The sequence below is a fragment of the Podarcis gaigeae genome (genome assembly GCF_964106915.1).
Source record: "Podarcis gaigeae genome assembly, chromosome: 9".
NCBI lineage: Eukaryota > Metazoa > Chordata > Lepidosauria > Squamata > Lacertidae > Podarcis > Podarcis gaigeae.
This window is the reverse complement of record NC_139685.1, coordinates 64,916,839-64,944,318: the sequence shown is the minus strand read 5'-3', so window position 1 is coordinate 64,944,318 and position 27,480 is coordinate 64,916,839. Positions and strand designations below refer to the sequence as shown.

Genomic DNA, 27,480 nt, shown 5'->3' with positions numbered 1-27,480 from the left:
CCCAGACAAGGAATTCCCGGGCTGACTTACACAACCCAGGTTGGCTGACCTATTGAAGATAAAATCTGTAAACATGACAAATGGTGTTGATTCGCCGTCTGAGAAGAATTCTTTGGCCTGAGGAGACACATGGTGCCAGGGTAACTGGGTGTGAGGTGACAGGAAAAGGGAGTCTTTTAGCAAGGTGTTCTGGGAAGAAGAGACGAGAGAAGAAAGACTGGGATCCATCTTAGGCAGGTTGGCTGAAGGCTGGCTAGGAGAGATCCCATGGACTCCAGGGCTGCACTGCTGAGGGGGACAAGCCCCTCTTGAAATGAAATATGTACAGGAATCATGTACCCTAAAAACCACAAAACTACTTCTCCTCTGTTCTCCCATTGGATGTTTGGGCTTGACTAAGGGCCCCCTTACCTGCACCCCAAGCAACACAGGTGGCTCTGTGGTCTAAACCACAGAGCCTAGGGCTTGCCGATCAGAAGGTCAGCAGTTCGAATCCCCACGATGGGGTGAGCTCCCGTTGCTCAGTCCTTGCTCCTGCCAACCTAGCAGTTTGAAAGCACATCAAAATGCAAGTAGATAAATAGGTATCGTTCCGTTGGGAAGGTAAACAGCATTTCTGTGCACTGTTCTGGTTCCCCAGGAGCGGTTTAGTCATGCTGGCCACGTGACCTGGAAGCTGTCTGTGGACAAACGGCAGCTCCCTCAGCCTATAGAGCAAGATGAGCGTGCAACCCTAGAGTCATCTGTGACTGGACCTAACGGTCAGGGGTACGTTTACCTTTAGCTGCACCCCAAACCCAGTTTGAGCACTGGACTATTTAGATTGGCTGGGACAGATTGGTCAGCTTAATGTCTGAGAGAGGGGCTAGGAGGCTAAAGGAAGAACAGCAGATTGAGTGATTATGTTATCAGGGTGGTGGGGGGACCTTTTTCACCATTTTCCAAACCCAATAAGGATACATTTCTACTTCTGCTTCCAGCCAGCCAAGCCAAGGAGAGCAGGGACTTGTGGCTGTTCCCATGGGATGGGGGCTTGAGGCTGTTCAGTGGGGTGTCAATTAGGCAGGCATAAATCTGCAAAATATTTTCATGGAAAGCCAGATCTTTGGAGCATTGCATCAGGAGCGTTGAGGGTAGCTGCGTGGCCATTTGGAAGCTAGCCAGGATGTCAGTTTCTGATTAATAAATAACAGTGCGCACACAGGTGTGCATTGGTCTCAGTGTGCAGAACTTTTCTCAAAAAAAGATGCATCTTTTGCTTGAGATCCCTGTGTTTTTTCTTGTAGTCCTCTACTCCTATTTAGAGGCTCTTGTCAAGCTTTTCATTCCCGTGAAGGAAAAATGTGTCAGTGGACAAATTGTTTTGATCACTGGATCCGGCCATGGGCTTGGGAGAGCCACTGCTTACGAATTTGCGAGGCGCCAATGCAAGTTAGTTCTGTGGGATATCAACAAGGTATGATTGCGTTATTGCTAGGATTAGAGCTGGGTTAGTCTACACTGACTGGACCTTTTTCAATAGCATCCTCTAAAAGAATTCTAATTGGTTTTTGAGGCCCTTTCCCAGTGAGCTTTCAATCCCTTTCCATTTCTAGAATGGCGTTGAAGAAACTGCTGAAGAATGCAGGAGGCTGGGAGTCACAGCACATGCTTTTGTGGTGGACTGTAGCAAGAAAGAGGACATCTACAGCGCTGCAGAGAAGGTGAGCCTTCAGATTCCCCCAAAGGCTCCCCCAACTTGCTATGATGCTAGTATCCTAAAGTTCAGCTCCTGCCAACCTAGCAGTTCGAAAGCACGCCAGTGCAAGTAGATAAATAGGTACCACTGCGGTGGGAAGGTAAACAGCGTTTCCGTATGCTCTGATTTCTGTAACTGTGTTCCATTGCGCCAGAAGTGGTTTAGTCATGCTGGCCACATGACCCAGAAAGCTATCTGTGGACAAACGCCGGCTCCCTCGGCCTGAAAGCGAGATGAGCGCCACAACCCCATAGTCACTTTTGAATGGACTTAACTGTCCAGGGGTCCTTTACCTTTTTACCTAAAGTTCAGCAAATTATTAAATATTGCTATTTGTTATTTATATAATATCGCTATTTGTGCACACCCTCCTCCTCTTCCTCCTCCTCCTCCTCCTTTGGCGATCACTCGTAGCCGAGTAAGAATGTCTTCAGTAAACACGGTTTTAACAATGAGTCCGTAAGTGGCTGTGGAGGCCAATTCTGGATCCACATGTCCTTCCACAGTGGGGACATAGGTTCCCGGGTGGGAGTTGATCATGGTGTGGATTTGCTAAGTGTGCCTTCCTCTTAGTACACTTCTCCCTTGCGTCCTGAGTTTGAGTGTCTTTGTTAAAGGCTGTTCTCCAACTGAAGCATTCACAGGCTAGTGTTTACCAGTTGTCAGTGTTTATACTACATTTTTAAAGATTTGCCTTGAGACAGTCTTTAAACCTCTTTTGTTGACCACCAGCATTACGCTTTCCCTTTTTAAGTTCGGAGGGTAGAGTAGTTGCTTTGGAAGACGATCATCAGGCATCCACACAACATGAGCAGTCCAACGAAGTTGGTGTTGAAGAATCATTGCTTCAGCACTGGTGATCTTTGCTTCTGCCAGTACACTGATATTAGTTTGCCTGTCTTCCCATGAACAGGAATGGTAGGAGTGGTAAGTCACTGTCAAAGATCACTGAAATGGAGGCCTTGATAATGCCACTACTAGGGTTTTGCCAACAGCATCAGCTAACTACACTTTTTAGTGATAGCTGATCCATGGCCATTTGATGTACCTTTGGGGACTATTAATTTGGTGTGTATTTATTATTGGTTGGTTAACATGCAGGCCTGCCATTTCTTTCACAGGATTGTATTTGAATGGTAATGGTTTTCATTTCATATTATTGCTAGCTGATGAAGATTTATCATTGAAACAGTTCATTATCCTGAAAGACCTTTGACAGTAAACTACCACTCCCACCATTCCTGTTCATAGAACATTTATTTGATTCTTATTAGTTTGTGACTCCATGCACATATTATACGTCTTCTGTTTATGAATTTTGAAACAGTATAGTGTTTTAAAAATATTGTCTGTATATTATTAGCTGACTTGTTGCTTGTTGTTGTTTAGAGTGTTCTGATTTGCAACACACAGGATTTTCTTTGTTGTTGTTGTTGTTGTTTAGTCGTTTAGTCGTGTCCGACTCTTCGTGACCCCATGGACCAGAGCACGCCAGGCACTCCTGTCTTCCACTGCCTCCCACAGTTTGGTCATACTCATGTTTGTAGCTTCGAGAACACTGTCCAACCATCTCGTACTCTGTCATCCCCTTCTCCTTATGCCCTCCATCTTTCCCAACATCAGGGTCTTTTCCAGGGAGTCTTCTCTTCTCATGAGGTGGCCAAAGTACTGGAGCCTCAGCTTCATGATCTGTCCTTCCAGTGAGCACTCAGGGCTGATTTCCTTCAGAATGGAGAGGTTTGATCTTCTTGCAGTCCATGGGTCTCTCAAGAGTCTCCTCCAGCACCATAATTCAAAAGCATCAATTCTTCGGCGATCAGCCTTCTTTATGGTCCAGCTTCTTTATGGGATTTTCTTTGGGTTATACCAAGTCAGATCATTGGTCTTTCTAGCTCAGTATTCTCCACAATGAATGGGAGTAGCTCTCCAGAGTTTTGAGCAGGAACATTTCCCAGCCCTTCCTGGAATTGTTAAGGATTGAGCCTGAGACCTTCTGAGGTGTTACACATATCTAGGCTTCATTATCAGCTTAGCAGCAGGAATGCTTGGGAAATGGTAGGTTGCGTGCCAAAGACTTAAAGGAAAACATGCCCACAACTTCTTGTGCAAGGTAGTTTCTCATTCTCATTCCATTTGTTTTATATGAAGTAAGCGGCGTTGCAAAAAGAGGTGTCTGTTGCTTGTTGGCAGCTAGCCAAACTGCAGAGATATATTCAGTGGAGATTTGTGCATTAGGTCTCCCAGGGCCAAGCACCAGTAAAAAATTTAAAAATATTTAAAGTCCTGCACTATCTCAAAACCATACTCTTTCTCCTACTATCAAATCCTTCCACTTCACCTGAGAGAGACCCGTGGAGACATTTGTGTCCCTCTCCTCTTCTCCGGAGAATCAACTCTCTGCACTGCTCAGACTGGAGATCCCTCCATGATGGAGAGTTCTGGAGAGCTCAAAAATCTTGTTCCTAGTTTTGCGTGTCGAGGACCCCCAAGACACCCCCTGAATATAAACATGGTTCACACATCATTTTTGTTTTTGGCATAATTTTGGCCACAACTTTATTGAATTACAGAATGTGAGTGGTTGCTTAGGCATTGGTTAGCAACTATCTGTTGCCACTTGGAGGTAGGAACAGTACTGACAACCACACCTGTGCGGAAGTCAGTAAGGGTAAACAATTTTGGGGAGAGAATAAAACTGGGTGCCAGGCTCTCCCCTCTCCCCAAATGCTCCCAGGGGCTCTTGTGTGGCCCTAGCCCTTTGCCAGGGATTTGGACAAAAGCACGTCGAGCCCCTGGATTCCTTTAATGGAATACCCTTGCAGCAGCAGCAGCAGCATTGGAGGGGCAACCACATCCACTCCACCAACCAAAAACTTAACCAATGCCTAACCACAACCTTAGGGATGCGGGTGGCGCTGTGGGTTAAACCACAGAGTCTAGGGCTTGCTGATCAGAAGGTTGGCGGTTTGAATCCCCGCGACGGGGTGAGCTCCCGTTGCTCGGTCCCTGCTCCTGCCAACCTAGCAGTTCGAAAGCACGTCAAAGTGCAATTAGATAAATAGGTACCACTCCGGTGGGAAGGTAAATGGCATTTCCATGCGCTGCTCTGGTTCACCAGAGGCGGCTTAGCCATGCTGGCCACATGACCCGGAAGCTGTACGCCGGCTCCCTTGGCCAATAAAGCGAGATGAGCACCGCAACCGCAGAGTCAGCCACAACTGGACCTAATGGCCAGGGGTCCCTTACCTTTACCTTTAACCGCAACCTTACAAGTTGTGATGATTTGCTACGCAGTAGGCAAAACCCAAATGGCACCAGCCAATCAGCCAAATGGTAAAATTTCTACCAGTCCCCTGCCCCAAAGCAAACAACCCCATGACAGGCTTAGCAAGGTCAGCGCAAACAAACCCTAAGGGAGGGTGGGCGGGTAATCCGATGTGCGCAGTAAACTTTGTTTACTCCTAATAAATGCATTGCCCTTTTTAATCATCATCATAATCTTATTTGTATGTTGCCTTTCCATAGTAAAAACCATGCACAAGGCAGCTTACATGAAAAGATTTACATAAATACAAGTATAATGAAAGTAGCCAAAAACAATTAATAAAACATATCACAAAGAACACAACCAAACTGAACAATTTCCACATAAATCATAAGATCTAACCCCCCCCCCCCCAAAAAAAACACACCAATAACAGCAACAACAACAACAAAATATCCAACAACCCCACCCTGAAACAATACCCCGGCCAAAGAGTCTGTTCAGCAGCTTCAGCTTTTGTAGCTGGAGTCAGTCTGGAACCCTCCCTCCCAGGCCAGGTGGGAAAAGGCCTGAAAGGCAGGAAACAGGTCTTCCAGGACTTCCAGCCAAGATGGAATAATAAATGGAATAAAAGCAGCCAATAATAAAAATAATGGACCAACTGAACTTCTTATGTTTTTCGTTTTAGTTAGGGGTTCAGGGCAAGATCCTGTCAAAGTTAAGCGCTTTCCCACCCTATTGGGGGGGGGGGAAGAGAAATTTAACAATTAAAAATTGCTTTATGCTACAATCTAGTACCCACCTGCCTGGGAGCAAGCCTTATTGAACTCCATAGGATTTCATTCAGGGTAGACATGCATAGAATGGCACTGTTAGGACTTCATTAACCCACTCAGCAGGGTCAGTGACAAAGGTGAGTCATGCAAACCTACCTGCCCATACTCACTGACGATAGCAAAATGAATATGAGAAATTCAAGAAAGTTGCAATCCTGGCACATATACTTGTGGAGATTGAGGCACAGGATCATCCTACATTTCTGCATAAAATTTGAATGTGCTTATTTATATTTACAGTATAGATGTCCCCGGGAAAGTAAGGCATTGAGCAGCTGCTAAAGGTGTTCTGTGCTGACACTGTGCTTTGCAGTGTGTCCAACCACCCTATAAGCAAACTAATGTTGCTGTTTTTTTCAGTTCCTAAAGGGAGGATCTAGGCAATACAGAGCTTGCCACAAAAGACTAGGGGGTTCAGGTCCTAAGACCCTAATCTAACCTCCTGTAATCTGTAATTTTATTATTATTATTATTATTTGCATTTATTCATTCCACACATCATAAAATGTCTCAGAGCAGCTAAACACCTCTGCCCTATATTACTCCCTTTCTTTAAAGGTGAGAAAGGAGATTGGTGATGTGGACATCTTGATGAACAACGCCGGGGTGATCTCCCCAACAGACGTGCTGTCAACTGAGGATCAAGCTATTCAAAAAATGTTTGAAGTCAACATCCTTGCTCACTACTGGGTAATGAAGAATCATTAAGCACAGCCCTGTTGCAAGAACAGCCCTATGAGCACATCATTGTGTAATGGGAGGTACTGACAATGGTTGCCATGATCTCCTGCAGCCTTCAGGCAACCTACTGGCCTCCAGATTATTTGAATGACAAGCTTTCATGGTAGTCCTGGCAGGGGCTGATGGGAGTTGTAGTTCAAAACATTTGGAAGGTGCCATGCTGGCGAAAGGGCGGCCTACTCTCTCACATGGATAATGTTGGAGTGTTCCCATGAGTGCCACAGGTCAGGTTGGTGCTATGTTGTTGGAAAAGGCGATCATCTCCCCTGCCCCCCAGTTATATTTTCAAATTTTCAAAAACATTCACATATACACTCCAATGCATAATATTTTTTTTCTTTTCTTTTGCCGACTTCCCACCCTGATTTCCATCATCGGATGTGACATTACACCTGAATGAAAAGATGCAGCGTGGTTCAGCGCTGTTTTATTAGCAAAGCGCAGCACCATTTCGTTTTTATTTCTGCATCTGGTTTTCAAATTTATACCATAAATTGTTCTGCTTATCCTATGGATTGAAGAAGCGTGATATTAAATAACACATGTATATAAAGAACTAGGGTCCCTGCTCCTTGCCCCTCCCCACTGTAATTGTCACTTGCACTTGGAGGATGGGAGAGTGGAACTTACGCGACTGCATTGGCCCCTGTGGAATAAAACCCACTTCAGAATAAATAAAGGAAACTAAGAACAAACAAACCTGAAACAACAACAGCAGAATTGGTACAACGGTCGCTACTGTTTTACTAAATGGCTGACTTCTATGGAAAGTTGCCAGGGCCATCTTACCCATAGGTGCTAGGGGTGCAGGGCACCTGGGCGCCGGGCTCTCAGAGGCACCAGGCTGAAAGTCCGGGGCTGAGATGTGGAGTCCAGGGATTGGGAAGAGCCGACAGCCGCTGCCGAGTGGAGCAGAGCCCATTGGGTGAGCGAGGCACTGAGGCAGCTGTGATTGGCGGGCCGTTGAGAGGCCATTGAGAGGCCCGCCCAGTGCATGCTGCTCACATGAGGCGCATGGCTTCACTCAGTCACCGCTGCTACCTCCTCACACACGACTGTTGTTGCGTTGGGCTCTGCTTGCCCACCCCCCAGGCGCCCCCCTTTGCTCTGCTGCCGCTGCTGCCTCAGGCTCCTCTGTTGCTGCTGAGGCGGCTAGCCAAGCCAGCTCTGTTGTGCGCACCTCACCAGCCCACCCTAAAATAAAGTCATCAATTTTGGGTTTCTCCTCCCTAAAAACAGGTCAACAACTCTGGGCAAACTGGGGGGGGGGGGAGGGTTGCCAGGCGGATCTTTGCACCCCGGCGCCGCATATGCTTAAGACGGCCCTGAAAGTTACTCCCCTTTCTTTTTAAACTTCCAGACTGCAAAAGCATTTCTACCGACCATGATGAAGAACAACCACGGCCATATCATCACCGTGGCTTCTGCTGGGGGACACATAGTGGCTCCATTCCTCGTGGCTTATTGGTGAGTATATAGGAGAGACATTTCCCCATCAGCAGAAATAAAAGAAGCCATAAAATAATACCCTACTCTTGCTACATTTGTGAGTAAATTTACTTGTATTGGTTTTATTTACCCAACAACTGATTTTATGTGGAATCTTACCTTTTGAGAAATGCAGCTTATAGGAAGAATACTTTGGATGGGATTCAGCTTTTTCTTCCTCCCCTCTCCCAGTGTGTGCACCCCAGAAATGTTTTCCTGAGGGTCCCCCAACTATCTAGAGGACATTCTGAGTGTGTGTGAGGAGCAGCCACAGAGAGGACGGGGTTGGGGTGTTCTGTTGTGCAAGTGGACATTTGCCACACAAGCAGAATGGCAGTTCCCATTCTAAATGCAGCTCCTGCTCCTGTTTCAGAAGCTGCACCTATGGATTCCCAATGGTGTGGTGCCATTTTCTGGGAGCATGAATGTCTGTGGTGTGGAAGGCAAGGGTTCAGAAGTTCTGGAATTCAGGCAGAAGCTCTTTGGACTACATCATAAGTGTCCAGCCAATGCCAATACATACTTGAAGTCCACGAGCTTGCGATTCTTAATTTATATACTGCTTCTTGGATCAGGGACACGGGTGGCGCTGTGGGTTAAACCACAGAGCCTAGGACTTGCCGATCAGAAGGTTCTCCTCTGTTCTCCCACTGGATATTTGGGCTTGACTAAGGGCCCCCTTACCTGCACCCCAAGCAACACAGGTGGCTCTGTGGTCTAAACCGCAGAGCCTAGGGCTTGCCGATCAGAAGGTCAGCAGTTTGAATCCCCACAACGGGGTGAGCTCCCGTTGCTCGGTCCCTGCTCCTGCCAACCTAGCAGTTCGAAAGCACGTCAAAGTGCAAGTAGATAAATAGGTACCTCTCCGGCGGGAAGGTAAACGCCGTTTCCGTGCGCTGCTCTGGTTCGCCAGAAGCAGTTTAGTCCTGCTGGCCACATGACCCGGAAGGTGTACGCTGGCTCCCTTGGCCAATAAAGCGAGATGAGTGCCACAACCCCAGAGTCAGTCACGACTGGACCTAATGGTCAGGGGTCCCTTTACCTTTACCTCTTGAACCAGAGGTCCCCACTTTGGTGAACAGCGCATGGAAGCCACCAGAGATACAATGAAAGTACCATGAAATGCAATAAGCCAATCATCCGTCAAAATTACGATACATGTAAGGCAGCGGAATCGCAGCATCGGGCAGGGGTGGGGAAATTGTGACCCTCCATATGTTGCTGGACTCCCAACTCCCATCAGTCCTGGTCAGCATGGCCAATATAGTGAGGGATGATGGGAGTTGCAGTCCAGCAACAGTTGACGAACCACCATTTCTCGATCCCTGATGCAGAAGGAGAAGAATAAAATGATTCCCTCCCAAACTAAAGGATTTCAGAGTGCTCTCACCATTTCCAAATCCCACATGCTTAGGAGCTAGAAACCTAAGCCCAGTCAATAAGAGATCATCATAACTATAGTCATCTTACTTTAACCAGGGGAACTGAGTGGTGCTTGATTCCTAACCTAAAGCTAATTCTCATGACCCTGGGATTGCTGAGTGGGCGAAGATTTCACTGAATATCCAAATCCCAGTTGGCCAAAATGTGCTTCCAGTAGCAGATCAGCAGTTGATTGGCAAAAGCACATGCATGCATTATAAAATTAGCATGTGGAGAGGAAGCTCACAAGTCTACTCTAGAACAAATATAATCACTCCATATGTGTAGGTCTGAGGTTAGAGAGGGCCGACAGCTCTAAAAACAGCTGCATGTTGTCCCTGAATATTTCTGATGTTTCTTGTGAGATTTGTATTGTGCCGAAGGCAATCATGATCATCCAGCCACTAAGCTATGTCCGAAATTTCTTGTAGCTCATCTAAATTCGCTGCAGTTGGGCTTCACCGAGCTCTGACAGAAGAGCTTTCTGCATTGAAGAAAGACGGGGTCAAGACTTCATGCATCTGCCCTATGTTTATAAATTCCGACTTTGTCAAAAATCCGTCTTCAAGGTACTGAATAAGAAAGGTGTGACATTGACATTTAGAAAAATCCAGTGTTAAAAGTGCCCTTTTGTAGTGCCAGTCATTTAGTCCTTCCTTTCCTTTTGTTCCATCTATTGTTGTGTCCCAGATGTCTTTTTTTAATTGAACATTCATAATGATTTGTGCTTATCAAGATGCTATTTTGGCGGTTACACACGATATCACTTTCAATACTCTTTGTGCCTGCAAAAGTTTCAGGGGGGGCCATGCTGCTTCATTTCCAACAGTAACTTCCTGCTGAAGTGTAGTGGTTAAGAGCGGTAGACTCGTAATCTGGAGAACCGGGTTCGATTCCCTGCTCCTCCACATGCAGCTGCTGGGTGATCTTGGGCTAGTCACACTTATTTGAAGTCTCTCAGCCCCACTCACCTCACAGAGTGCTTGTTGTTGGGGAGGAAGGGAAAGGAGAATGTTAGCCGCTTTGAGACTCCTTCGGGTAGTGATAAAGCGGGATATCAAATCCAAACTCTTCTTCTATAACTGTTCATGCCACAGATTATATCGGTGGCATGGCGTGGGTTTTTTGCCGTGCTTTCCAGACAGCAATAATGTGGTAGGTGGTATTGGGGAAGCGTCGCAGAACAACAAATAAAGCAAAACAAATCCACCACTAAAGCATTTTTATAGCATCAGAGAGCATGTTGCAGAATCTTGCTGCAATAAAATAATGGTCTGGAGTGGCCCAGCCTCTTTTTAAAATAATCTGAGTTTCCATTTAGATTTGTTTCAGGTTGTTCAGTTAAAAGAAATCCTCCCCTACCTTCTCTTGTGTTTTGGCTTCATTTACCTGTGCTCCAGGCCTATTATGTGAGCATCATCCCATTGCCTGATTTTTGTACTGGTCGCAAGTTCCAAGCCTTGACCTTGCAAAGAATATGCAAATAGAATGTTGCTTTTTTCCTCTCTAACTTCAGATTAATGCCTCCATTGGAGCCTGAAGAAGTTGCAAGTCAAGCAATGAAGGGAATTCTAACCAATGAGAGCATGATTTTCATCCCACGATTTCTGAAAGTCAGTGTCATGCTGGATAGGTAAGTATGCTGAAAAATTAAAGCCAACCGCTAAATGTATTTTTAAAAAAAAACAAAAAACAAAAACCAAAATCACTTTTGGCCTAATTAATGTGTCTGTTGCTTTCAGAGTGTTACTTCCAGGTAGACAAATGACAGGGAACATATAGGTCTTCACATGACTATAACTTCAGTCATCCCTTACCATTGCCGTGCTGGCCACAGCTGATGGGAGTCAAAGTCCAACATTTAGAAAGTTGCAGGATTCCCAATACTGAGAAACTAATATATCTTCCTCTTTTCTCCAGGTTTCTTCCAGCTCGTGGAGCTAAAGCTTTGTGGAAGCTGAATAAACTTAAATTTGATTTTACCATTGGATACAAGGACAAGGAAAACTAAGGGGATAGGATTCCTGTTTTTAAATGCTTTTAACTCTTTGGAGCTGTAATTCTGGATAGAATCTAATCTGTTATGAAACCTATCATACACCTCCTTCTTGTAGCAAGTAGCTCCATCAACCTATGTATGCATGAATGGCATGGAAAAATCAACTTTTCCTTGCAACTGAAATGATGTTTTCCTATCTCTTAAGAATGGTGTAATCCAGAGTTACTGTAAGTTTCCTCCCTCTCTAAACAAAGAAATAATAATGTTTTGTATAATGAAATGAATGAAGCCTCTTACTCAGTTCTTTCAGGGAGAAATACAAAATGTCACTGGACGGTGGATGAGGCATTTACTGTTAGGATATTTCCGTTCCACCTTAAGAGGGAGCAGGCTGTGTGAGTCAGAGTCTGCGTATTTCCTGTTCACAGGATGTTTGTGTTTGCTGTTGCTTTCATTTCTCTCTGCCTGAACACGCTAGCAGGCGGTCATGTTTGTTCTTTGTTCTGACCAACGCTGAATAAACTTGTAAATATGCTCTCCTGCTGTGCAACTTTCGCTGTGTGAATTCTGCTGATAGAGTGTGCATCAGCCCAGGAATGTGGCAATCTATTTCTGGAGCTTGTGCCGCTAATTGCTGATACTGTATCTACGGGAGATCGATGGATGTCCGGAGTCCGCAGTGGTGGCCTTTGTCTCCCTGGCAGTATCCCAACATTTACAACTTTCTCCCTTGAAGTATGAAATAATGCAGCAGAACCCAATAAACATGAGTGTGAAATATGGTTTTCCTACTGTATGATCATGGATGTAATGTTGGTGGGAGACAGGGAAGGATGTCTCTTTCATACTTTACAAACTCTGCTCGGAAATATCAGGATCAAACAACATTAATAGCATGAATATTTATGAGTGCCCACATTTTTTCACTCATGTGATCCTTTGTTTTGTGCCTGGAAAATGCATTTCACAATGGCAAGTAATTTAGTATTTCCTGCTGAGTGTCTACAAACAGATTACATGAAGCGTATCTGGCTGATTTTACCCATTCCTGGATGTTTCTCTCCCATCGAAACCAACCTTTGCCACTAGTATTACCATTAGCATGGCGTCAGTCATTGCCCCTGTAATTACTGCCTTTATCAGTGAATCGTACTTTCTACTTGCATGTCAAGTTAATATTGCCCTGCCATTGCTTAATTAATTATATGGCATTGCCAACTAAACATCTGATATACAGAAATATCATGATTTGTGAAATAAGGGGGGAACTATGTAGAGTATAACAGTAGGGCTGGGCACTATCTGGTTTTCAACATCATGATATATCACCTGCCAAACATCACAATAGACTTGTATATCACAATGTCTGAAATAAGGATGGAGCTATGTAGAGGCATTGGCTGGCTTCACAGTTTTCCCCACATTGTGGTTTTTGCATAGTGTATACACACACACACACACACACACACACACACACACACACACCATGATTCACAATATATTGCCAGGTCAAAAATTATGAAACCAGTATCACAATATGGATTTCAAACCAGTTTTGGATGATATATTGATATATCGCCCAGCCCTTGTGGAGACATGGCAATAGCAAAGCCTGGATAGCTCAGCTGGTGCTGGTAGCGCCAAGGTTGCAGGTTCAATCCCTGTGTAGGACAGCTGCATTGCAGCGGGTTGGACTAGATGATCCTCAGGGTCCTCTTGTTGTTTAGTTGTGTCCAACTCTTCGTGACCCCATGGACCAGAGCACGCCAGGCACTTCTGTCTTCCACTGCCTCCCGCACTTTGGTCAAACTCATGCTGGTAGCTTCGAGAACACTATCCAACCATCTCGCCCTCTGTCGTCCCCTTCTCCTTGTGCCCTCCATCTTTCCCAGCATCAGGGTCCTCTACAATTCTATAATTCTATGATTGTATGGCTGTGGTGTTGCTGCTGCTTACTGCAAGGGAGAGAGGCAAGGGAACTGCAAGGGTTAGCTGCACAGGCACACCGCCAGTGGAACTGGCTCTGCCAGTACACCCACACAGTCACAAACTTGCTACCAGCTCATCACTCTTCATCCTCGAAAGCAGCAAGAAACTTCTAGGGCTGCCTCGCTGCATCTCTGCCTTAATGGATGAGCTTCTCCCATAAGGTGGCATATAAACGTAAAGAATGGAAGAAAGTACGTGATTGCAACATACCAAGAAGCAATATACACGCCAAGATACTGTGCTTTTAATATATTTGGGGTGGGAAGTTCAGGGGATTCCATCTGCAGGTTACAGACAAGGTGTTACATAATTAACTCATTGTCTGGCATTAATCAGACACCTGAATAATGGATTCATATACACCCCAAGTGAAGGCATCTCTTAATCTAATGTTCTTTTCCCTTGCTTCCAACAACTGCATCGAATTTCACGTTTGTGAACTTGTTCAAAGCCACCAAGGCACGCTCGGGTAAGATTCTGCAAAGAAAATAGAAGCATCAAGTTACAACCGTCACAGAAGCTCAGAATTCTTTTAGATCCAGGTACTTGGATTGCTTGCTTTTTGTTGATGTTGTTTTGACCACAAGGCATGTTTTTAACCCAAATAACAACTCGGAAGTTCATTGCTCCTTTCCTACGTGCACCCCACATACCTTTCCAGGAGCAGGCGGACTTTCACAAACGAAGGAACGAAAATCATGTTTTGATTGCAAAGAATTCCATTGATGAGTTTCTTCGCAACTATGTCAGGCTCCAGAATAGGCGACAACCTGCGGTTAAAGGAAAACACTCACTAAAATGTTGCCAGAAACATGGATATGGGGCAATTTGAGATTAGCTGTAGCAACATTGTTATAATAATTGCCAGAATGTTTCTTAAATGTTGTTAACTCTCTGCAATCCCTCCAAAAGTCTACAGTGGTACCTCAGGTTAAGTACTTAATTTGTTCCGGAGGGCCATACTTAACCTGAAACTTGTTATGTACTGAGTTGAATAGGATCCAAACTGCAGCAGTCTGATTGGTCCTAGAACAATAGGATCCAAATTGCAGCAGTCTGGGTGTGGAGGGGATGGCCCGCAGCAGTCCTGGGCCAGAATTCGCTGGCTACACAACCCGCAAACATGAACTGTCGGCCCACAAGGGGTGCCTGTTATGGGGAAGCAGGGTTGTTGTTCCCCAGCCCCTCCGCAAAAGGGTCCTCACAGCCCTACATGAGACACACCCAGGGGTAGTAAGAATGAAGGCCCTGGCCAGGAGTTATGTGTGGTGGCCAGGGATCGACGGAGAGATAGAGGCCTGGGTCAAACACTGCCAGGCCTGCCAAGAATCCCGCCCAGATCCCCCAAGGGCCCCAGTCCAGTCCTGGGAGTCCGCCCGAGCACCATGGTCACGCCTGCATGTGGACTTCGCTGGCCCCTTTCAGGGGAAAACATTCTTCATAGTGGTGGACTCCTACACCAAATGGCTGGAAGTCGCACTGGTACCGTCCACTTCTACGTCCGCAGCCATCCGGGTACTACGCAGGCTGTTTGCAACCCACGGGCTCCCTGACACTCTCGTCTCAGACAATGGGACTGCATTTACGTCAGGAGAATTCCAAACCTTCACAGCGCAGAACGCCATCCGCCACATCCGTTCGGCGCCATTCCACCCTGCCACCAATGGCCAAGCAGAACGCATGGTGCGGACCACCAAGGACACCCTTCGCCGCATGACGCAAGGGGATTGGGAGTACCGCCTTGCCACATTCCTCCTAGCACAGCACAGCACCCCCAGCTCAACAACTGGCCGGAGCCCCGCTGAACTACTAATGGGTCGGCGCCTTGCAATCAGATTGGACCGCCTTCACCCCGATAGAGCTCAGGATGAGGTAGCGGTGGGGGAAGGCAGGAACCCCCGGACCTTCAAGGCCCAGGACCCAGTGTACGCAAAGAATTTTGGGGCAGGCCCAGCATGGGTACTTGCCACAGTCACCAGGGTCACTGGCCCCGTGTCGTACGAGGTGCTAACGAATGGGGGGCAATGCTGGCGCCGCCACTGCGACCAGATACGGCGACGATTCCCGGGAGAAAACCAGGAGGAGGAAGGGTCAGAGGAGTCCCAAGGGAACAGCGGGGCAGTGAGGCCCATAGAGCAGGAGGGGGCAGCAGGAGAGGCTGAATCAGTAAATACAGAGAGGACCTGCAAGGCCGAAAGGACACCGGAGCCAGAACCACGACTGAGCGAGCCGGTTGCGCCAGACCAAACAGGCCCATCACAGCCAGCATCCTTGGAACACGAGCCAGAACCTGAACCCCGGACCAGGGAACACCCCAGGCCACAACGCACACGTAGGCCGCCGGCGTACCTCGAGGACTATGAATGCGACCTCCCGGGCAGGGCTGGAACTTAGAGGGGAGGGGTGTTATGTACTGAGTTGAATAGGATCCAAACTGCAGCAGTCTGATTGGTCCTAGAACAATAGGATCCAAATTGCAGCAGTCTGATTGGTCCTAGAACAATAGGATTCAGAATGCAGCAGTCTGATTGGTCCTAGAACAATGCAGCAATATGACTGGTTGGCAGGAACCACCCAATCATGCTCCAGATAGAAGTGAATCCACAACCTGATTGGCTTACAGTAGAATTCCAGAATTAGCCAATCATGTGCAGCCCATTGTGTAAATAATGTATATAAAGCAGATACTTTGAGGGGACATTCATTCATTCCTCCCCACCACTATGAGCTGAATAAAGAGCATGAAATCACTTTGCGACTCTGAGTATATTTCAAAACTGTTCTTAACCTGAAGCACCACTTTAGCTAATGGGGCGTCCCGCTGCCGCCACGCCGCCAGAGCATGATTTCTGTTCTCATCCTGAAGCAAAGTTCTTAACCTGAAGCACTATTTCTGGGTTAGCGGAGTCTGTAACCTGAAGTGTATGTAACCCAAGGAGCACTGTAATGGTTTCCTTTGTTGCTAGCCCATGGAATTAATCCCATAATGTCAGTGACGAAGAGGACCCTGAAGAGTGTGGAACGGAGGCAGGGGACAGGAAAGTGATCCAGGAGAAGGAACCAGTGATTTTATGGGGTTTGATGCCACCTGCGAGGCAGGAGCCAGGGGTGGGGGTGGGGGGAGTCAGCGCAGTCTGAGACAGAGGAAGTTCTACTACATGTGGTGGTGGAAGAATAAGAATCTGTTCAGCCAACAGATATGTCAGTAGACTATGGTGACCATATTTTTTTCCAATGAATCCGGAGACTGTTATTCATGTTTTTCTTGAACAGGAGCAGCTGTTTCAAAAGGGGATTTATTTTTTAAAAAGGAAAAGAGCCCTTCTCATTACATACCTTGATCTTGGATTTTTAATAAAGCCAGTGTTAATAAACACTGGACAAAGGCATGAAGTTTTTATCCCATCCTTTCCCAAAGCAGACAGTTCTTGAGTCAGACTTTTGTGAAACCCAACAGCAGCAAACTTGCTTGAGCTAAGGGGAAGAGGAGATTTGGGAGATCTTTGAAAACATTTCTTAGCTATTATTATTATTAATTTACTAATCACCGTCTACACAACCATTTCAAGATGTTGGACAATAAAAGCAGGAAATAAAGTTAATAGCACACAAAAAACAGCTGATACATTTAATACAACTTCTAAAAAAGTGACACTCGTAGCAAAGACCTATTTGTCCACCTGGGAAAGTCCTGAAAATACTTTTTGACAAGAAACCCTACTGAATTCAGTGTGACCGACTTCTGAGTACGGATTTGGATCAGTGTTCTGTACCGTTCAGAAGAAAAATGTATCCAGTTGTGGGTGCTAGAATCAAAGAGTTTTAAGGGACCCCAAATGCCATCTAGTCCAGCCCCCCTGCAATGCAGGAATATCTCAATGCCTGTGACATCTCAACAGGGATACTATTCCACAGAACAGAGGCAGTCACACTAAAAGCCCTGCTACTGTAGAGATCTTTGGAACTTGCCAGAGAAATGTTCCCACAGACATCGATTGGGTGTGTAACGGATAAGGCAGTCTCTCAGGTAACCCGGTCTTGAGCTGTAAAGGACCTTATCTATTTGTACTAACACCATGAACTAGACCCCGTAGCAGATTGATATACATTACCCAATGTATGTGCAACATGCAAGCTTTCAAAATATAGCCACTATCAATGAATTGCTAAGACAGATAATACTAGAGAATTAGTAACAAACTTACAGAAAATAAATCACTTATAATTGACCAAAGTTCTTCACAACTCTTAAACTGATTTCCATGGGTTTACCCTGAATATGCCTTTGTTGGATATCCCCCACAAAGAAAGACATAGTGATAACAGCAAGAACCTTTATTGAACTACAGAACTGGACAACAGGGGCAAAGCAACTGCTTATATACATTTCTGAAAGCCTGGGCCACTCCCACTCCCAACGTGATTGGCAGTCTAAACTTCCAAGCTGCGAATCATAAGTCAGAGTTTAAGGGCCAATGGCAGAGGCCCAAATCCTGAAATGTCCTGTAATTGGATATCATGTATCCAATCAGAACACAGGGGCTGAGAATCCTTAGTCCAGACTCAAGCTCAGGCAAACACAGACCACTGAAGACATAACAATTTTGTTCTAGACTAATCGGAGCATTCTTTGGTATGAACAGAAATGTTTCTATTACACTCACCAATAAGACACCAGAAAAGGGACTGTCAGGTGCCCACCAGCTGATGCAACAGTGACAATATGGCCATGGTTCTTTGCCATCATTGCTGGCAGGAATGCTTTTGTTGTCTTGAAGTTTGAAAAGAAGGGGGAAGACAATGTTAGATTCCCACATATCTAGTATTTCCTTTTGCTATATTACTGTTTGTTTATTTGCTGCTTTTTGGTCTAAAGAGCATATTATCACAAGTGAAATATTCAATAAAAATGTAACAGACATCAAACAAATATTTCAATGACCCACAAATACCCCGTAATCACACTGGATGCAAGTTCATGAACCACATTCACACTTTACCTAGAGTTCCAAGTCTAGCTTGGAAGATAAGTTCACTCACTCCGTCCATAAATAAACCTGTCCAGGTTTACTCCCACATCCCATCAGCTGCCCCAGTTTCTAAGCTAGGAGCAAGCTCATCCACAGCCATTTGCCCATGGTGAGTTTCTGCACCCTTGTCACACCCTGATGGAGTGCCTCAAACAGAACTTCCCCATTGGGGCTGACCAGCAGTGGCACGCCACCATCAGATGCTATGGATCTGACATGGCAAGAAAAGGAAGGAAGCATGTTCATTCACTTTGCTGGAGATGCTCTATGACATTAACCTCAGGGGTGATGAAGACCAAATAGGAGCTACGCTAATCGCCCAAGGTCTTTATAGAATCATAGAACTGTAGAGTTGGAAAAGACCTTCAGATCAAGAGTCTCGTGCTCTACCAGCTGAGCTATCCCAACTGTCTATGAAAAATGAATTTTAAATCCAGGCAATGGCTACTTCCTTGCATGCCCTGCTTTCAAGGCATTTTCTGCCTAGGGTTTTTTGGGGTGGAGGAGACAGTCATTCCCCCTAAAACAGTTTGCTTTTGAAAATATGTTTGCTTTTGGGAAAAGGGGTGTAAGCTTAATGATTTTGACGACCAGCTCAGCAGTGGCCTCCAAACAAATTGATTCCCTCCCTGGAAATCAGCTTAAGTTATGGCAAAGTGTGTATCAACCATAATATTTAGCATGTAAATGATATAAGTGGATTAGTCATGGTTTAGTTTGGATTATCAGGTATAACTTTTGCAGTGTATTAGTACTTTTTAATGTATTAGGTTGGCCTCGACCAGAGCCAGGGCTTTTTCGGCCCTGGCCCTGATCTGGTGGAACACTCTGTCATAAGAAACTAGGGCCCTGCGGGACTTGACATCTTTCCGCAGGGCTTGCAAGATGGAGCTGTTCCACCAGGCCTTTGGCCAAGGCACAGTCTGACCCCCCGTCTCCTTCTGTAATCCTCACAGAACTCTAGCCATTAATTTGATTCTGAACTGATTTTAGAATGTATTTTAATTAATTGACTGTGTGATTTTATGTACGCTCTGCTATTTTTACTTGCTGTTAGCCACCGCTCTGAGCCCGGCTTTAGCCGGGGAGGGCGGGATATAAACAATATTATTATTATTATTATTATTATTATTATTATTATTATTATTATCAGCAGTGCTTTTTCGGGCGGGGACGCAGGGGTTAACATACCCCTAAACATTTTGTGAATCTACGTTTAGCCTCATTGAGGGGCAGTATTTCAATATGAGTAGGACAATGAGAATACCCTTAAACATTTTTTTTAATAGAGAAAAAGCACCGATTAGCAGTACCCTAACAATGCGTCGGGGGACGCAGGTGGCGCTGTGGGTTAAAGCCTCAGCGCCTAGGACTTGCCGATCGAAAGGTCGGCGGTTCGAATCCCTGTGGCGGGGTGCGCTCCCGCTGCTCGGTCCCAGCGCCTGCCAACCTAGCAGTTCGAAAGCACCTCCGGGTGCAAGTAGATAAATAGGGACCACTTACCAGCGGGAAGGTAAACGGTGTTTCGTGTGCGGCTCTGGCTCGCCAGATGCAGCTTTGTCACGCTGGCCACGTGACCCGGAAGTGTCTCCGGACAGCGCTGGCCCCTGGCCTCTTGAGTGAGATGGGCGCACAACCCCAGAGTCTGTCAAGACTGGCCCATACGGGCAGGGGTACCTTTACCTTTTTTAACAATATTTACCCAGTGATGAGCGAGCACGTTGACCTCAAAGGTTTTCTGTATTTGCTTGTCCTGGGTGGAAAGGAGATCTGCTGTTGCTATCGCACCGGCATTATTCACTAAAATACTGACATCTCCTATGTCTCTTTTCACCTTTAAAATGTGACAAACGAGAAGAGCAGCCAGGATTAGATTTACAGTCACAGAATCCATAGGCAGGCAATACTTTTATTATAGGACTAAACAAAATATCACAAAATAGTGAGGAAGCCTTTGAGTACGCCAGAGCTCTTCAGACTGGATATAACATAAAGGGGAGGGGGATGAGAGAAAGGGGGAGCACACACAAAAACAAACAAACAAACAAACAAACAAACAGATCTCACCTTCTCTGCAGCACTGTAGATTTCCTCTCTGACGCTGCAGTCCACAACAGAGGCATGAACTGTGGCTCCCAGATTTCTGCACTCTTCAGCTGTTTCCTCAATGCCATGCTATGCCATGCAGAAAGGGAGAAAAATGGCTCATTTCCTTGCATTCCGTACATAACTGAGTGTCTAGCTAGGATCTGGGAGACCAGAATTCAAAGTCCCACTTAGCCCATGAAATGACCTTGGGCCAGTCACTGCCTTTCAGGGGCAAAATCATGTACGCCATGGGTAGGCAAACTAAGGCCCGGGGGCCGGATCTGGCCCAATCGCCTTCTAAATCCAGCCCGCGGACAGTCCGGGAATCAGTGTGTTTTTACATGAGTAGAATGTGTCCTTTTATTTAAAACGCATCTCTGGGTTATTTGTGGGGCATAGGAATTCATTCATACCCCCCCCTTCAAAATATAGTCTGACCCCCTCCCACAAGGCCTGAGGGACAGTGGACCAGCCCTCTGCTAAAAAGGTTTGCTGACCCCTGAGGTACGCCATCACAGAGGGAAGGTGGTATATATGGAATACTACATAAGTTAACTAAATACAGCAGGGAAAGGTTTAAAACGGGGCCAAGAAACCTGTGGCCTTCCAGATCAACAACTGCCATCATTCCTGGCCATTGGCCAAGCTATCTGGGGATGATAGGAACTGGAGTCCAACGGCAGCTGTGAGGGGCACAGGTTCCTCACCTCTGGTTTATTAAGAGCAGGGTCTTAGCCCAAGAACCTATCCAAATACGCAACCTCAGAATACACCACATAGCAAAGAGAAGAGCATATTCAGAGTGCTTTCCCTTTAGTATCAAGTGACCACACTTCATCCATGCACATCTGAGCTTAGAGGTCTCCCACATTGCCCACATTGAGGTCTCCCACATTGCCCACATGAGGTCTCCCACATTGCCACTAGCCGTAGAGTACAAAAATCACACCTGGCTCCTTCCATCTTGGGCATATTATTATTATTAGAGTGGTACCTCGGGTTAAGTACATAATTCGTTCCGGAGGTCCGTACTTAACCTGAAACTGTTCTTAACCTGAAGCACCACTTTAGCTAATGGGGCCTCCTGCTGCCGCCGCACCGCTGGAGCATGATTTCTGTTCTCAACTTGAAGCAAAGTTCTTAACCTGAAGCACTATTTCTGGGTTAGCGGAGTATGTAACCTGAAGCGTATGTAGCCTGAGGTCCCACTGTATTATTATTATTATTATTAAATTTGTATACTGCCCTACATCAAAGGTCCACTTAGACCTATGGCAGGGGCTGGTATACTGGCCCTGTCTCTGTCCTCCAGGCGGGGATAGCTTGACCACTCCGATAAAACCCAGGAATTGATCACTCAGTTTTCGGATTAGGGTTTTGGCTAATGCACATAGAAATAGGCTCCATTTGGATGGGCCATCCCCACATGGATGGCAGAGATGGGCCCAGCCTCTTGCCAGGCACCTGGGTCTGTCAAGCCTCCATTTTAGTTTCCCACAAGCCTCACTCATGCCTAACTAGACCAGCCTGGGGCAAGCGTGTAGCTTTATTTTATTTTTTTACTTGTAGTGTTTATATCCTATCTGTCATCTGCAACAGGAGAAAAAGAAAACAAAAACCCAGCTACACAATTCTGATTATCTGCCAATTCGCTCCCCCTCTCACTCTATTCAAAACATGTCTGCCAATTGACAAGGGGGTAGTATTCAAATATTTCACCTTCAAACCTTTTTACTAATGAGAACGAGGGCTTTGTTGCCAGCACTGCATCTGCAGAGTCAGAGTCTTTATAGTGAACATAAATCCAAACCATTTTAAGACATAAAAGAAAAAGTGGCTCAACTCCCAACTTGCCTTTTTAAATCATCTATTTCCCACAGTGCTTCTTGTTAAAGAAAGGGAGGTGTCTGATGCATGGTTGAGCTACGAAGAAATATCTCAGGACCACAATACGGCAAGGACCACCTTTTCCCATATGAATCTATCCTGAGGCCCTTCTTCATGTGCCTCCTCCTCGAGAGGTCCGGAGGGTGGCAACATGAGAACGGGGCCTTCTCTGCAGTGGCTCCCCGTCTGTAGAATGCTCTCCCCAGGGAAGTTCACCTGGTGCCTTCATTATACATCTTTAGGCACCAGGCAAAAACATTCCTTTTTAACCAGAGCTTTGGTTGATCTGACTGACATCCTATGCCCTTTTAAAATGTGGCTCTTTTTGTGTGTGTGTGTGTGTGTGTGTGTGTGTGTGTGTGTGTGTGTTATTGGGTTGCTGTTTTTATTCTGATTATACATATTGTGGTTTTTATGTTGATCTTTTCTGTGAACTGTCCTGAGACCTCTGGGTCTAGGGCGGTATGTAAATTCAATAAATAATAACAAAACAACAACAACAATAATCTGCCCAATGTTGCAAAAGAGTATTGAGAGCTGCCATTGTAGATTTTACTCCATCTTCCCACACAAAGATCAGAAGCTACCATTATAAGCAAACACGGAGTGCAGCCCTAGGCATATTTGCGTGCCAAGGCCCCATGGCTGCTTCATTCTTGGAAGGATAAATAACTAGACAGTACATATTATTCTAGTTTTATGGGATTAAATAGGGCCACAACTTTGTTGGCTACAGATGTGTAGGTTTTGGCCATAGGCATTGAGGTAAGTTACTGCAAATATCACTCCAGCCCATCAGCTGGAAGTATCTCCAAGGGTGAAGCCAACCTATGACCCATGTCAAATCAGGGCATCCCCCAAGTGGTTGCCTTTGGAGGAGTGGAAAGGCCCTAGCCTCCATCTGGACATTGTGAAGGGACTTTTGGTTACCCGGATTCTGGAAGCGAGGAAGGACTGGTTATCCAGCGCGCACCAGGCAGTTTGCCAGGAGGAATAGCCAGTCTTCCATCGATCCCAGGGTCTGGAAATAACTGGAGGTTCAGCGGGGCTAACCAGAGGAAGCAATTGTCCCTTTGCTTGGGCTGCAATTGCTAGCTTTGGTGAATACTTAAATTGCTGAGTTTCTCTTTTTTGTTTTAAAATCTAACCCTATTTTTAAAATCTACTCCTTACCCTTCCCTTCCCTTATTCAAATTCTAATTTAGCCAAAGGATTCAACATTTTCAATAGTATATAAGGTTTGCTGAGACATGAACTCTGCACATGCACAGAGGCTAAAAGAGAGAGAGAGAGAGAGAGAGAGAGAGAGAGAGAGAGAGAGAGGAAGGAGGGGAAAAAAGGGGGGCTATTTTTGTGTGTAATTGTTTTTATGTTTAATGTCTTATTCCTTATACCCCAGTGGAGGATTCTCATACATTTTATGCGTTCTAATAGCTCACACTATTGTGTAGTCCAATGTTTAGATCAATTTATAACCACATTTCATTGTCCCACCTGGCACTATGCCAACCTTCCCTACCCATTTTAAAATGTGCTAAAACTCATTTTACCAAGGAGAAGCTTCAGGATCCATGAAAGCCCAGATAACAAGAAAAGTGTATATGCCTTTATTTAGCAGGAATGATCCATTATAGAGTTAAATTGACTTATTTGGACAAGTGCCCTTTTAAAGAATGGTTTTCTTTTAACAAGATTGGTTTGAAGAGTTGAGAACCATGAGGCAATACAAATTCAAATTGGACTCAGTTTGAATTGGGCAAGTGTATCCAGGCTGCAATTAGCTTTTTGGTCCTTTAAGTGCAAGTGAGCAACTTCCCATGAGTGCAAGACCACAGCCTAAAATAAAATCCCATAGAAAGGCCAAGGCAAAGACATCTCTCTCATGATATGTCCAAACCTGTGGCAGCTATGGTGAATGCCAGGCGACATGGTTAAATGAAAGCCCCGAGGGGATTCAACAGACAGGATGTGTTGCTGTAGCACTATGCCAGTGCGAGACCACAGAAGAGCTAGCTTGACACCTGAGAAACACACAAAAATGGTGAAGGACAAAACACCAACTGCATTTTTCAGTCATTAGTGGACCTTCCTGCTAAATGTAAAGCATAGCCACTATTGAGAAAATGTTTCTCCCAAGAGCTAGAATGCCACAAGTAATTTAGTAACAGAATGCAACATATGTTATTTTTATATGATATATTTATACAAAGGCATCCATTTACAACATACGATGTTATTATTTGTGGGGCAAAAAATTTTAAGAAAAATTCTAGCTCCAAAGGGGGGATAATGTGATAGGAATTTTATGGTCTTAGATATATGGCAACGTTCATAACCACACGTACATAGATCAGCACAGGAAAGCCAACCTGGAACCATTTTGATTCCTAAACTGAGCAAATGTTTCTCTGCATGGTCAAAATGGAAAAGTCTCCCCATTGTCTCTTTCCTCACAAATCCTGTCTTAAGGACACATTTAAGATACAAGGTGTGAGCCTGTGACCTGGCTCAGGAAATAAGTATTTTACCACTACAAAAGAATGGCCAGGCTCCCCAGGAAATCCAATCAAGTAACCTGCCAGACAGGAGATAAACAAGGACAAGAGAAAAACAACATTTAAATTTCTGTGATGTAGGTGGGATGTATCTGAGGGGTGGTCTTAGGTGATGTATGCATAATGTTCTGGGGGTGGTCTTGATCTACAGGGTGGCAATTTCAATAGTCTTTATAAGGCCTTGCAGGCCATTGTTCTCTCCTGCGTGTGAGGGGAGCACCCTGTTGCAACAGATCAATAAAGATCAAGCTTACTAGCTGCTTTGCTTCTCAATATTCTCTGGTTGGCCTCTGTTATTTTCTCCTACCAATAGGGAACCTATGTAAGGACTCTATATGGGCTCTTGGATACCCCATAAGGGAAAAGGGCATATTTTTATTTACAACAACGTCAGACAGGAGCCATCCCTTCCGGATCCTTTTAACAGGATATCCTTACCTGTCAAAAGGGTGCCAGGGGACGATCCAGCCTGCCTACACCAATCCTGGGATCATCCCCATGGCCTGCCCGCAAATCTGCCTGCCGCAGAAAGGCAAACGGACTTAATGAAGGAGCACAGTACATCCCACTGAAGTCAATGGAGTTTCTTTCCAGGAAAACATGAGTAGGACTGACTGCAAATGATTCTAAGAACCCAGGAAACCTGCTAGCCATTATTTCCACACACACCAGCATTTACCATTCCCATTCGTTATAGGGTTTCAAAGGGGGAGCTCTTTTGTACCTTGTTTAGATCCCAGAGCACCAGTTTGCTCCGCCGTTTGGCAAATTCATAGGCAGTGAGTCTTCCGATGCCGTGTCCCGCTCCAGTGATAAGCACAATCTCACCACTGACAGATTTTCTTTTCGCAGGAATAAAAAGTTTCACACAAGCTTCCAGGTACGAATAGATTATAATGCCTACGAGCCACAGGAGTTCCAGTATGAGATTCATTTTAATTCCTCCTCCTCGTCTGTGACTTAGCTGACAGCTGGGAGGACTTTGTAATACAACAGGCTATTCATTTACTAAGTTTTTTTTCGTGTGTGTGTATTTAATGGTGATGAACAAGGGGGTGTGGGCAGGGAACCCACACCCAGCTGCTTAGAAGGATGCAATTTCTATATTAGCAATTAACCTATGTGATTATATATTGCACACTATTGTAAGCAAACCTGCTCATAAATGTAGATTGCAGATGGTGACAGATCTTAGTTGTTTGTGGGCTTTATATTTAGTTGTGTAATAATAATAAAAAAAATTATTTATACCCCGCCCTCCCCAGCCAGGACCGGGCTCAGGGCGGCTAACACCAGGGATAAAAACAATTGATTAAAATACAACTTAAAAACCAGATTAAAATACAATATTAAAATGCAGCCTCATTTCAGTAGAAACTCAATTCCTTCCTATCTCATTTGTCCTCCAGGGAGCTCAAGGCACCGTACAGTACATGGTTCTCCCTTTCCTCAGTTTCCTCTCACAACAACACTGTGAAGTAGGCTAGGCTGAGAAATAGTGACTGACTTTGAACCTTGGTGTACAGAGGCAGAAATCCTCTTTATATTTGTCTCACTTTCACTCACTTGTGTTCACCATGCCACTGTTGTTGGTTTTTTTATATATAAAAAAAAACTTTTTAACAATGTCATCTCAAAAGTTGCAGAAATATTTGCAGTTCTGCAACACTTTTCAACATACAAATTACTTTGAAAATTATGGGTGTGGGTGTATATATATATATATATATATACATATCTACGAAATCAAATATACAAATACAAATCTACGAAAGCAAATATATATATATATATATATATATAATATATATAATATATTTCTTGCTAGAGGACTCTCTCCCCCATTAAAGCTCTCTGACCTGCTGCAGTTTTGGGAGTGTAGCAAGACCCCCCCCCCCAATCATTCAGTTTGTACAAACTTCATACACACACTCACACACTACATACGCTACGCTTCTGTTATAAATTCATAGAAAATCAACCATACATCGGATTTGCACTGTTCCACTTTTATTTTACTCCATGAAGGAAGGACTACAAAATGGGGAAGGTTTGATACAGGGCAGCCATAATCCCTTGAGCATACCAGCACATCCACAGGAGCCCTGCCCAGTTGCTATGCCAACCCTGATGGTCCCAGACAGAAGACCATCAAGATCACAAAGAACTTGCATATGGGAGTGGATTCAGCACAGACTGGAACAAAGGACAATAATCAGCTCTTCCCTCTGGGGGCAGGAAACTGCAAACTCCCCTCTGTCACCTGGAAAGTACTCATGGGGAGGGGGAAAGGGGGAACCAGCCAGGTGACAGGACACTCAGGTTACCACCACAACTCCTCCCTCAACCCCTCCTTTCTGTGATGTATGTATGATGTTTCTGGGGGTGGTCTTGATCTGCAGGGTGGCAATTTCAAAAGTCTTTATAAGACCTGGCACACCA

The 27,480-nt window shown here is 45.2% G+C and overlaps 2 protein-coding genes across 2 annotated transcripts; one reads left to right on the top strand and one right to left on the bottom strand.

Annotated features, from left to right (window-relative positions):
* Nucleotides 1–1,222: 1,222 nt before the first annotated feature.
* Nucleotides 1,223–11,583, top strand: LOC310852808 (estradiol 17-beta-dehydrogenase 11-like). The gene is made up of 7 exons (XM_083756862.1): nucleotides 1,223–1,456; nucleotides 1,596–1,703; nucleotides 6,398–6,529; nucleotides 7,941–8,047; nucleotides 9,922–10,059; nucleotides 11,007–11,123; nucleotides 11,411–11,583. The coding sequence occupies exons 1-7, from the start codon at nucleotides 1,247–1,249 to the stop codon at nucleotides 11,499–11,501; spliced, it is 903 nt and encodes a 300-aa protein (XP_083612988.1). The 5' UTR covers nucleotides 1,223–1,246; the 3' UTR covers nucleotides 11,502–11,583.
* A 2,117-nt stretch (nucleotides 11,584–13,700) lies between these two features.
* On the bottom strand, nucleotides 13,701–26,017 carry LOC310852809 (17-beta-hydroxysteroid dehydrogenase 13-like). The gene is made up of 7 exons (XM_083756863.1): nucleotides 25,763–26,017; nucleotides 20,576–20,683; nucleotides 20,211–20,342; nucleotides 18,143–18,249; nucleotides 16,815–16,952; nucleotides 14,132–14,248; nucleotides 13,701–13,955 (listed from the first exon to the last, which is right to left on the bottom strand). Exons 1-7 carry the CDS (start codon nucleotides 25,970–25,972, stop codon nucleotides 13,865–13,867), a joined length of 903 nt encoding a protein of 300 aa, XP_083612989.1. The 5' UTR covers nucleotides 25,973–26,017; the 3' UTR covers nucleotides 13,701–13,864.
* Nucleotides 26,018–27,480: the final 1,463 nt, after the last annotated feature.

What these genes read in the sequence shown, in the direction of transcription:
- LOC310852808 (XM_083756862.1), top strand. Translation starts at nt 1,247, where the DNA reads ATGCATCTTTTGCTTGAGATCCCTGTGTTTTTTCTTGTAGTCCTCTAC. An exon ending in TTCTGTGGGATATCAACAAG is followed by an intron (nt 1,457 to 1,595) that starts GTATGATTGCGT and finishes TTCCATTTCTAG; the next exon opens with AATGGCGTTGAAGAAACTGC. An exon ending in GTCAGTGTCATGCTGGATAG is followed by an intron (nt 11,124 to 11,410) that starts GTAAGTATGCTG and finishes TCTTTTCTCCAG; the next exon opens with GTTTCTTCCAGCTCGTGGAG.
- LOC310852809 (XM_083756863.1), bottom strand. Translation starts at nt 25,972, where the DNA reads ATGAATCTCATACTGGAACTCCTGTGGCTCGTAGGCATTATAATCTAT. An exon ending in ACGTGCTCGCTCATCACTGG is followed by an intron (nt 18,250 to 20,210) that starts GTAAATATTGTT and finishes TCAAACTTCAAG; the next exon opens with ACAACAAAAGCATTCCTGCC. An exon ending in ATTAAAAATCCAAGATCAAG is followed by an intron (nt 14,249 to 16,814) that starts GTATGTAATGAG and finishes CTTTAACCGCAG; the next exon opens with GTTGTCGCCTATTCTGGAGC.